The sequence below is a fragment of the Nomascus leucogenys genome, chromosome 3 (genome assembly GCF_006542625.1).
Source record: "Nomascus leucogenys isolate Asia chromosome 3, Asia_NLE_v1, whole genome shotgun sequence".
NCBI lineage: Eukaryota > Metazoa > Chordata > Mammalia > Primates > Hylobatidae > Nomascus > Nomascus leucogenys.
In genome coordinates, this window is record NC_044383.1 from 141,129,082 (window position 1) to 141,141,326 (window position 12,245).

The 12,245-nt window shown below is 43.7% G+C and overlaps 1 protein-coding gene across 1 annotated transcript in view; it reads left to right on the plus strand.

Annotated features, from left to right (window-relative positions):
• TIAM2 (TIAM Rac1 associated GEF 2) overlaps nt 1-12,245 on the plus strand; it is a 132,483-nt gene that overhangs the window by 4,349 nt on the left and 115,889 nt on the right. Inside the window, exon 3 of the mRNA XM_030809864.1 lies at nt 5,266-5,701. Coding sequence (XP_030665724.1) covers nt 5,266-5,701 — 436 coding nt within the window. The remainder of the gene's footprint in view (nt 1-5,265; nt 5,702-12,245) is intronic.

Sequence of the window (12,245 nt, forward strand, 5' to 3'; positions counted from 1 at the left end):
ATGCTGGGATTACAAGCAGGAGCTACCACGTCCGGCCTATATGTGTAATCTTAACCTCCTCATGGAGATAGCTAATGGCATCCTGAAAATATCTTGTACCTGAATACATGCAATAGAAAAATATATATACTGATAAAATAAGAATGATGAATATACTTCTATTTCATGGCATGTAAAGTTTTACTGAGGGAGCAAAGTGGCTTATCCACTAGGAAGAAAAGCGATAGTTTGCCTTTTTAGGTAACTAGTGGCAATTGCTAAATTTTCAGTTTGTTGTTGTTTTGTTATTTGTTTTTATTTTTGATTATAGAGGGGAGAAGCTTTTTTTTAAATTTCTCTGTATAAGTCATGGAGTTGAAGGGAATTTGTGTGGGCAGTTAGTCTCTAGCAGAATTGCATCCTACATAGACATAAAATTATAAAATTATATAGAGATTTAGGGGTGGAAATTAATATAACTTTTTTGAGTAGATTGCTTCCGATTTGTGAAGTTTGACTTTTGTTACTTCCTTCTGATGCGTGGCGTGTCTGCCTCCACCACCCCCTCCTGTGCTGGGCTTCGGTTCTCCCTCCTTCTCCTTCACACAGAGACGAAGAACAGACGATCAGCATACTGTTTTCAGGACCTCTTCATATCCCTGAATATACTGTAGTAATTTGTATAGTGATTTTACTCCTGGATCATCACTTTTTCAGACTAAACCACGAAATCGTAGAGATTTCCTTGACTTTTTTCTCTCAGCTCCCATTTCCTAAACAACTGATCCTCGCTGAGCATAATGGGAGACGCAGCTTCTTCTTGCTCGAGGTCTGCAGTCCCAGGTGGACAACGTCCACGCCTTTTTGATTCAAGTGTTATGGTGCCGACCTGTGTTCAGCTGTCATCCACTGTGTCCCCTTATTGGTGGTGGCATCGAGCCAATGATTCTGCATCTCTTATGTGCAGTGAGTGTGTTGCTTATCTGTGTGTGTGGCCTGGCTTACACGTGGCTCTAGTGAGCTGCATTCAGTGTCAGTTCCCACGCGGTTCAGAAGCAGACCAGTGGCTGCTGTGTATGAGTCATTCTATCACGGGCAGAGTGACCCTCCTTGCTTCTCCTGCCTACAGGAACTGGGTCTCCTTCAATTCTGCGTTGTCCAAAAACTTAACTCTGAATTGTGTGCCTGTAGAGTTAAAAACAAACTGGTTAGGGCCGGGCGTGGTGGCTCACACCTGTCATCCCAGCATTTTGGGAGGCTGAGGCAGGCGGATCACTGGAGATCAGGAGTTTGAGACCAACCTGGCCAACTTGGTGAAACCCCATCTCTAATGAAAATTAGCTGGGCATGCTGGCATGTGCCTGTTAGTCCCACTACTTGTGAGGCAGAGGCAGGAGAATCGCTTGAATCTGGGAGGTGGAGGTTGCAGTGAGCTGAGATCACGCCAGTGCACTCCAGCCTGGGCAACAGAGTGAGACTCCATCTCAACAACAACAACAACAACAACAAAAACTGGTTGGAATCAAAGAATTAGAATTTTATTATTTATTTTATTTATATTTATTTATTTTTTGAGACGGAGTCTTGCTCTGTTAAAAAAAAAAAAGTATCTTCTTAGCAAATTTTAAGCATAGAATATAGTATTATCAACTGTAGTCACCATTATTTACCTTAGAGCTCCAGAACTCATTCCTCCTGCAAAACTGAGGCTTTGTACCCTTTGAGCAGCATCTTCCCATTTCCCTCTCCTGCCCCTGGCAACCACCATTGTACTCTCTGCCTCAATGAGTTGGACTATTTCAGATTCCACCTGTAGGTGGAATCTTGCAGTACATGTCTTTCTGTAGAGTGACAGCTCTTGAGTTTTTACTCTTTTTTTTTTTTTTTTTGAGATGGTGTCTCGCTCTTGTTGCCCAGGCTGTAATGCAGTGGTGCCATGTTGGCTCACTCAAGCGATTCTCCTGCCTCAGCGTCCGAGTAGCTGGGATTATAGGCGTGTGCCACCACACCCAGCTAATTTTGTATTTTTAGTAGAGATGGGGTTTTTCCATGTTGGTCAGGCTGGTCTCGAACTCCCGACCTCAGGTGATGCACCCGCCTCGGCCTCCCAAAGTGCTGGGATAACAGGCGTGAGCCACCACACTTGGCCTGAGTTTTTACTCTTGAGTCTTTACTCATCTCCACTCTGCTGTATTGCCCTAGTCATCAAGTTACATTAGCCCTTGTTTCTGATTATTTGATTTGGTGGAAGTGAAGTCATTTGTATGGAAATGGAAATCATATGATTTGTGTATGTATATAGCAGGCACCTTAGTTTCATCCGCATAACACAGTGATTAAGAATTCTAGCCGAACCTATTTAAAGACATTCTATATTTTTTAAAGGCTCTTTTTTGTTAGCCTGAAAATTAGTCACTGACTATTAGGATTCTAGATAAAAAGATTTAGAAATTTATTAGAGACTGGGAGAGTTCATACCTATGTATAAGAATAAGTTATAAATGCTAAAATGCATTCCACCCCCCGCCCCATTTCTGAAAAAGGAAAATCCTTGCTTTGCTACGGTTAAACATTTAAAAGTTAGCACTGTAACTTGAGAAGCGGTGTCAAGAGTGTGTGTAGGTCACACTTAATTTTGGGACTTCTGTGCCTTTCTCTGGCAGAGTTGTGCTTGTTTTGAAGCATTCCATCATGGCCCTTGCAGGCTATCAGAGGTAATTCCAGTGTTTTTGGGTTATGAGTCAGAGGGACATATTTATAACTGAGATAATGTTAATACTAGCTAGATGAGAAGTGTTTCTTCACCTTTTAGGAGTTTTTTGTTTTGTTTTGTTTTTCTTTTGAGACAGAGTCTTGCTCTGTCACCCAGGCTGGAGTGCAGTGGCGTGATCTCTACTCACTGCAACCTCCGCCTCCCGGGTTGAAGCGATTCTCCTGCCTCAGCATCCCAAGTAGCTGGGACTACAGGCATGTGCCCGCTGCACCTGGCTAATTTTTCGTATTTTTAGTAGAGACGGGGTTTCACCGTGTTAGCCAGGATGGTCTCGATCTCCTGACCTCGTGATCCGCCCACCTTGGCCTCCCAAAGTGCTGGGATTACAGGCGTGAGCCACCGCACCCAGCCAGGAGTTATTGAAAAGCAACAAAGTGACAATTTAAAAAAAAACTCTAAGTATTTCCAAAGTTTCCTGTGCAAGTGACTCACAACAGCTGGTTTATTTGCTCTGTTATGCATAAGCATCAGTGTATAAATAAATATGACTGGAGATGCAGTGTAAACAGTGGCAAATCATATTTCTATTTGTAATATATGCTTGGGGCGCAGTTGTTCATGGCTCCTGGGTGTTTGGAAGTACTCTCCAGTTCTGTGATTATTCTCCTACAAAACAGCAAGTAATTGCAACTTGATTTTTGGATGAAAAGGAAACCTCTCTACACAATGTGATATTCAAAATAAGGCCTTCAGTCAATGGTCCTTGACCCAGTTTTCCATCATTTCTATTTTAATGCATAAGAAAATATAATCGAAAGCCCACCAGCAGCTGAGTAGTCTTGAGTGTGCTTGGCGTCTCTGCAGTTATCTTCGTTTAAGCCATAAATGTTGAATGTCAGTGCCTTTTGAGTCAGAAGTTAAGCTCACTTTATGCTGAAAGTTTTAATTACTGCCATTTACCAGTGAAAAGTCTGTATGCAAATTATTTTTCTTCAGTGACTAGACTTCTAATCCAGATATTAGAGAAATATCTTTATGTTTTCAGCTCTGTGCGTGGCCAGCTCGATGTTCAATGCACCCGGTCTTCACAGGGGGCAACATTATTATATAAGTATGAATTGTATTTAGAGCTGCCTGTGTTTGATTTTTGTGTTGGAATAAATACTGCAGTTAAGAATCATGTCTTTGATATCTCCAGTACCTAGAATAAAATAGGTACTCAAATGAAAGGACGTGAATGAATAAATGAGTGTATTTTTTCATGAAAGTAATTCTCTAAGTAAGAAATATTAATTATGAAAAAAACTGGCTAGGCGCGGTGGCTCATTCCTGTAATCCCAGTGCTTTAGGAGGCCGAGGTGGGCGTATCACCTGAGGTTGGGAGTTTGAGACCAGCCTGACCAACATGAAGAAACCCTGTCGCTACTAAAAATACAAAATTAGCCGGGTGTGGTGGCGCATGCGTGTAATCCCAGCTACTTGGGACTCCGAGGCAGGAGAGTCACTTGAACCTAGGAGGCGGAGGTTGCAGTGAGCCGAGATTGCGCCATTGCACTCCAGCCTGGGCAATGAGAGCAAAACTCCATCTCGAAAAAAAAAAAGAAAAACAAAAAAGCTATAGTTACTAGCCAGTACCCTTCGTAGATAAGGAATCCTAAGTGTATTATTATTATTATTATTATTTTTGAGATGGAGTTTCGCTCTTGTTGCCCAGGCTAGAGTGCAATGGTGCGATCGCGGTTCACAGCAACCTCTGCCTCCCAGGTTCTGGTGATTCTCCTGCCTCAGCCTCCCGAATAGTTGGGATTACAGGTGCTCACCGCCATGCCTGGCTAATTTTTGTATTTTTAGTAGAGACAGGGTTTCACCATGTTGGCCAGGCTGGTCTCAAACTCCTGGCCTCAGGTGATCCACCAGCCTCGGCCTCCCAAAGTGCTAGAATTATAAGCATGAGCCACCTCGCCACCTATTATTTTTACTATATGAACTGGGAAAATAAGATACTAGAGATGTCAAAGTCTAGAAGTCTGGACCTGGGCACTTGGCCAGAAGCTGGGGACTATAGGGAGAGGAGGAGAAGTTTTTGGGTTTTGCATGACAATACTGAGTCCCTATCTTCCCCACCCTACCGTGGTACTAGTAATTTTCTAATTTACCTTTCAAACGATCCAGGGGAAAAATAAATAGCAAGAATATGAATTCTTTTCTGGAAGATACTGATTCATGGTTAGCAATGAAGAAAGAAATATCATTCTAGTAATTTTCACTAGTGTGTGGTAAACATACTAGTTAATTTCTCAATGCTAAGCGCAGGTTAGATTTAGGAGAGCCATTGGTATTTTATTTACCTCTCTAAGTGCTAATTCTACTGGATATAAATTGGCTTGGGCAACATTATTTTTAAAATTCTTTCTGGTATGAAGACTTGATGGTTAAAGATGTGTTTTTGTTACAGGAATCTTGCTTTGCATTACATTATTAGCAGCCACCAGTACTACACTTATGCTGTGTTCAAGAAGGGATGCTTTGGATAGCTGTAAGCTCTGATGGGTGATCACGTGTGTTTCTCACAGGAGCCGAGGTCCAAGGAGGGCAGTGACTACTTTGACAGTCGCTCTGATGGACTGAATACAGATGTGCAGGGATCCTCTCAGGCATCTGCTTTTCTGTGGTCAGGGGGCTCTGCTCAGATCCTGTCTCAGAGAAGCGAATCCACACATGCGATTGGCAGCGATCCCCTCCGGCAGAACATTTATGAGAATTTCATGCGAGAGTTGGAAATGAGCAGGACCAACACTGAGAACATAGAAACATCTACAGAAACCGCCGAGTCCAGCAGCGAGTCACTCAGCTCTCTGGAACAGCTGGATCTGCTCTTTGAGAAGGAACAGGGGGTGGTCCGGAAAGCCGGGTGGCTCTTCTTCAAGCCCCTGGTCACTGTGCAGAAGGAAAGGAAGCTTGAGCTGGTGGCACGAAGGAAATGGAAACAGTACTGGGTAACGCTGAAAGGTGAGTGCAGTGTCACCTGCTGAGGCCACTGGGGACTGTTTCCTCTAGCCGTGCTCTTTCCCAGGAAGTACCAAGAGTCTAGCATTGATTTGAGTTCACATGAGGGGTTTGACACAGGATCCATGGGCTGCCTTAATGCAGATACTTTCTCACACCTGTGAAATAGGCTTTACCTACTATTCACATGTATTATGCAGTTCAATAAATAATTATTGGATTTTTTACTTATTTTTATTTTTTTGAGACAGAGTCTTGCTTTGTTGCCCAGGCTGGAGTGCAATGGCACAATCTCAGCTCACTGCAACCTCTGCCTCCCAGGCTCAAGCAATTTTCGTGTCTCAGCCTCCTGAGTAGCTGGAATTACAGGCGTGTGCCACCACACCTGGCTAATTTTTGTCTAATTTTTAGTAGAGATGAGGATTCATCATGTTGACCAGGCTGCTCTCATAACTCCTGACCTCAAGTAGTTCGTCTACCTTGGCCTCCCAAAGTGCTGAGATTACAGGCATGAGCCACTGCACCCGGCCTATTATAATGGTTGGATTTAATACTTATCGCTTATTTTATAGGTATGCCTATACCGTTTTAGATACTTTCTCTGGATTTGGAGAAAAAAAGTCAATAACCAAAGGTAGTTTAGTTATTTGGAAGGCAGCTTCTGTACATGTTCAGAACTCCAAAGAAGCTTTCTTTCCAGCTTGTGCAACTAAGAATATCATCTGGATTATTGATTTGTCATTCCAGCTTTATGAACAAAGTCTATTTATTGTCATCACTAACAAGTGCAGCTGTCTTTTTTTTTTATATACTTTAAGTTCTAGGATACATGTGTACAGTGTGCATGCAGGTTTGTTACATAGGTATATGTGTGCCATGTTGGTTTGCTGCACCCATCAACTCGTCATTTACATTAGGTATTTCTCCTAATGCTATCCCTCCCCCACCTCCCCACCCCACCGACAGGCCCCGGTTTGTGATGTTCCCCACCCTGTGTCCAAGTGTTCTCATTGTTTAATTCCCACCTATGAGTGAGAACATGTGGTGTTTGGTTTTCTGTCCTTGTGATAGTTTGCTGAGAATGATGGTTTCCAGCTTCATCCATGTCCCTGCAAAGGACAGGAACTCATCCTCTTTTATGGCTGCATAGTATTCCATGGTGTATATGTGCCACATTTTCTTAATCCAGTCTATCATTGATGGACCAGCTGTCTTTTTTTTTTTAAACATAAAGGCAACAGAAGTAAGAATTTGTTTTGTTGAGATGAGAAAAGTTTTTTATAAGCATTGCCATTTAAAAACTATAATTGCCATGAGGAAGCAAGAAGCCCCAAATCTGTACAGCAGCATTGATTTATGCAGATGCACACAGAGCTGCCTCGCAGTCTCTGGCATTCTGCACAGCCCCCTGGGACTCTTTGTCAGAGGAGCTGAGTGTGTTGTTCAAAAGCCAAACCTTATCGTCAAGTGATGCCCTTCCCTGTCACAGGAGAGAGCAGAAACATCTGCAAATACTATGTGTGCAATGTCCAGTGCCCTCTCAATTACCTCTTTCTAGCTTTTCTTTGCCCCTTATTGAACAGTTGGAGCCCTGCTCCCCCAGCCGTGGAGGGCAGGCATCATGCCTTGGTTACCACAAGCCCCTCTGGTCCTCTGGTAAAGGGGCACTTGCAAAGGCATTTCATATCCAAGTGATACCTTTTCCTAGCAGGCCGGCGGGTGTACAAAGCCCAGGGGCCCAGCATTCCTCACATTCTGCAGTCCTCTTTTCCATCCCTAGATTTGGATGCTTGTAGACATTGTGGCTGGCTGAGGAAGGTAAAGAACGTCCCCCGTTTTTCCATACTGGAGAGGCAGTTTTCTGTATTGAATGACAGAAATGATTTGGAAAGACGGAATAATGGATTGAATCTGGCAGGATTAAAATTTAAAGAGATAAGAAAGTTCTGCTTTAAGGTTTAAAAGTCAGATAGCTACCCAAGGACAGGATAGGGAAATGTGGCTGCAAACTATTATGAGTGAGGCCAGGTGCAGTGGCTCACACCTGTAATCCTGGCACTTTGGGAGGCCAAGGCAGGTCGATCACCTGGGGTTAAGAGTTTGAGACCAGCCTGGCCAACATGGTGAAACCCCATCTCTACTAAAAATACAATAATTAGCCTGGCATGATGGCAGGTACGTGTAATCCCAGCTACTCAGGAGGCTGAGGCTGCAGAATCGCTTGAACCTAGGAGGCGGAGGTTGCGGAGGTTGTAGAGAGCCGATATCATGCCACTGCACTCCAGCCTGGGCGACAAGAGTGAAACTCCATCTCAAAAACAAACAAACAAACCAAAACAAGTATTATGAGTGAAAAAGATGTCGGGGTTTAATTTGCAGGCCATGTGTTTCCAAGGTGATGTGGCTGAAAAGGTAAATGTGATTTCAAAGAGCAAATGTGATCTTCAGCTACCGCATTAGAGATGTCACGTGATCATCAGCTACCTCCTTAGAGATGCTGTATCTCTTGCAAAAGAGATGACAGTCTCTCCTTTCTTTGCCCTGGTCAGAGCTGGTCGTTTCCCTCCTTGTGGGCACAATGTTGCAGGAGACTTGTTAGGAAATGAGAAATTGATCTTTGAAAGGTTCTCCCAGAGGATCCCTAAATGGGGAGAGAGTGAACATGTTCCCTTAAGGGGTGAACATCTGGGACTGTTTGTGAATCAGTCTGAAGCTGCTTCCTAGTCACATGATATGAATACTTAGAACGGATGCACGTTACCCCATCATGTGTCATGTATCTACTTTTTTAATGTAAAATTTGTTTCTTAAAATTAATTCTTTGAGAATTTCTTCCCTGCCTGTCTATGGATTTGAAAACCCCCAGTATACATCACCCTAGTGGTGGGGGCTAGACTGGGAGGCAGGGTGACTATGTGTGTGTGTGTGTGTGTGTGCGTGTGTGTGTGTGTGTGTGTATGTATGTGTGTGTGAGAGAGAGGGAAAGAGAGAGAGAATATACCACTTTGAGAAGCAGGGCCATAGGTGACGACAAGGAGATTTAGAGCTGTGCCACATGGAGGAGGGCATAAAGATCTAGGGATGTTTAGCATGGAGAAAATAAGAACTGGGTGGGAGTGAACAGCAGTGTGTAGAAGAGACATTGAATTTATTCTGGGCCTGCAGAGGTTAGGGTGGGACTGATAGATGGGAGACAGGCTGATTCTAAATTAATGTAAAAAACAACAGTGACAGCCATGAGCATGTGGAAAGATGCTCCCTTTTCGATTTCTCTGCTACTGATCACATTTGTCCAGAGCCAAATTGTTGCAGGCTTTTTGAGGGAAACTCAGGCAGATATCACTTAAGGGCTGGAAGAACTGACTGGCAGCTTCCTGTATTTTATCCCACAAGGTAGACCAGGAGCTTCTGGCTACCAACTTCAGGGGTAGTGATGGACCTGAGTTGTCACTGAGCATTGCTAGGTTTGTAGTCTTGGCTAGGTCCTGCTTTCCTGGTGTTTGCTTGTAAAACACTTCAAGATCCATGGATAAAGGGTACTTTGTAGTATAAATGTTATCAAGCACGCATTTCTTCCTTTCCTTTGCAGCCAAGGCAAGACATGCGATAAAGATGTTTTTTTCCCCCAGCGTAACCTTTTCCATGTGGCTTTCTACACCTCTTTCCTCTGGGAATTCAGTATGTTGAGTTCTGATTTCTTGGCTTAGAATCCAAGTTGTAATGTTTGGACTTAACTGGTTGGTTTAATCTTAGTTAAAAACACATATATGTACACACACACACACACACACACACACACACTGAAGCCTAATTTTTAAATTATCCTTAAAGTATCCATGTAAATAAATGGGAGACAGTTTTCTGGAGAGAGCCATTATTAACAAACCATCTGGTTATCTGCCTACCTGGAATGTATAGGTATGCGAGGGACATACATGTTTTTCAAGGCTTTGGAGGATGTAATAAATTTTTAACAAGAGTAATTCTGCTTTCCATTTGTCTTTTCCAATGAGTGGATTTTCATGCAGTTCACTGGGGACTTCCCGGGCTGAAGAGTTGGCAAGGTCATTAAACATATCCCTCAAAATGTGCAACAGACTGAGTGATAGTCAGTGTCGGGGGAGGAGTTCATAAACTAATTTTAGGGTATTGGTAATTCTTCCCCGAGACAGGCCAGCAGCAGGGATGGGAGGTCAAGAGGGTGTCATAGAAGAGGTGGATTTGAGGGAAAACCAAGACTAATTGCCCTCCTTCCCCTGGGTGAGATTTCTACCAATATTACCTCTCTGTTCCTGTAGTGCCATTGCTATGCCAATCTGTTTTCTCTTTCTGCTACCATAGCAAGAACATCTAGTGTCAACGACCCCTCCAAGCCAAGACCAGCGCTTGGTAGGGACTGGGCAGGGCTGGTGGCCCCCAACACCGGGGTGAATGGCAGAGGCAGGGCTGGTGACCCCCAGCACCGGGGTGAATGGCAGAGGCAGGGCTGGTGGCCCCCAGCACCGGGGTGAATGGCAGAGGCAGGGCTGGTGACCCCCAGCACCGGGGTGAATGGCAGAGGCAGGGCTGGTGACCCCCAGCACCGGGGTGAATGGCAGAGGCAGGGCTGGTGGCCCCCAGCACCGGGGTGAATGACAGAGGCTTCACTGACACGGGTGCAGCCCGTTTCCACTGGCCCCAGTGCCCCCTTAGAGATGCAGAGTCCCGTGAAGTTGAACTTGATGTCATAGAGTTAAGATTGATTTCCTGATTTTTAAATTTGATAGCCACAAAATTCTGCCTATTGTTTTACTTCCTGGCCTGGCTCTAATGTGAAATGTCCTGTTTTGATTTCATGCCTCCAAGTTAGAGCGGGAGTCTGTTGTCCATGGGTTGTTAGGTTTGGTGACATTTTGGCATTGGCCCAAGGTTTGCATTCATTTCCTCTAGATGCCACGATTTAAACCATGGGTGTTGGGATTCCAGTGTTAGGGAAGCTGGGAAGTGAACGTGAACCCATCGGAAAGAATTTGGACGTGTGTGCAGCTGGAGCTGCTCTGCCCCTTTGCCCTGGTCCTCGGGCCCCAGGTCATGGCTTGTAGCATGTGCAACAGTAGCATCAGATGGGCCTTACTCGATGGGAAGACTTGGTTTATTGTTTAACTGCTGCATCAGTGGCTGGAAAAAGATACTGGCCAGGCCTGCAAGAAGCAGCTCTGGCTGTAAACCTCTTGCTATTTTCCCTTGTTTATAATGTTTGAGTTCAGTCAGCCTGTTAGTTTGGATGAGTTTTATTTGCGGGGAGGAGCAAATGCACAGTTTCTTGAGATCATAAAGTACCATGGAGGGAGAAAGTACTGTTTCTGAAGTCCAAGCTTGGAGCAGGCATCTTTCTCTCTTGGCTTCTGTGTGCTGTTATCGGTTCTATTGTGTAAACTTGTTTGTTCATATCAAGACTTATTTTTAAAGAAAGTAATGAAATTGGAAAGATGAAATAGTTTTCAAAACATCTGAACTTTTATGAATGAGGATGTAAACACAGTAGGATAAAGTACCATGAAGTGGGCCCCAGGCACTTATTTACAGTGAAGGCAGGCTGGTGTTTCTCTCCTGTCAATGTGAAAGGCACTTGCGAAGCACCCAGATGGTGGTCATGTCATTGTTATTTGTATGCTGGAGGTTGCCACATGAGAAGTGGTCAAAAAAGTTTATTGGATACAGATTTGAGGGGATAGTTAACCTATACAAGAGGACACATTTGTGAGCATTTTAGAAGCATTAATTTGCTTAAAAATTGTGTCTAATAATTATAATGCAATTTCTAATTAATGAAGCAAACTCTTCATAATTTCTACCTGCAATACTTTATTTGCTTATGAGGGGAAAAATAAGTACTTAAAAGCATATGTTGCAGTATTTTTAGAGTAACGTTTGAAAATTCAGGCACATTTAGTTTCACTTTTCTCCCTCGGCCTAAGTAATGTTTTCTATTACTGTGAGACAAAAGGAAATACTAAAAATTAAGTTATTTTACATGGCATTTGGAGAACAAACTGGGTACTTTCTCATAAATGGCAAAGTCCCCTAGGTATGTTCAGTTTCTTGTTCCCATTGATGGTCAACGGAGTGAGTGAGTGTGGTATTTTCTTTGGTCTCTCAGATTGAGATACCCTAAATAATGTGGTGTTGTGCTTAAGGATGAGGGCTTTGGGGCCAGAGGGCCTGAGTTCACATCCCTGGCTGCTCCACGGTGCAGCGGTGGGACCCCTGCAAGTAATTCGATCTGTCAGTTTTCTCATTTTTAGTGTGAAAGGAAAATAAAACCTGGAGACCCCAATTCCTGACGCCAGAAGGAAAAAAAAAATTAAGCAGAAAGCTGAGTCATGCAAGAAGCTGCCTTTCATTTTCTTTCTAAGCAGTAGCTACAGATAAAAGGTTAAATATCCCCACAGGTAGCCAGCTACTCTGTGTTCACCTTATCTTATGTAAAGTGCTGATTCATCAAGTGCTGGATGATTACATGATTGACAGTTCCTCTGCCTGCTCCTTTTCCCTTGCAGCAGGTGGA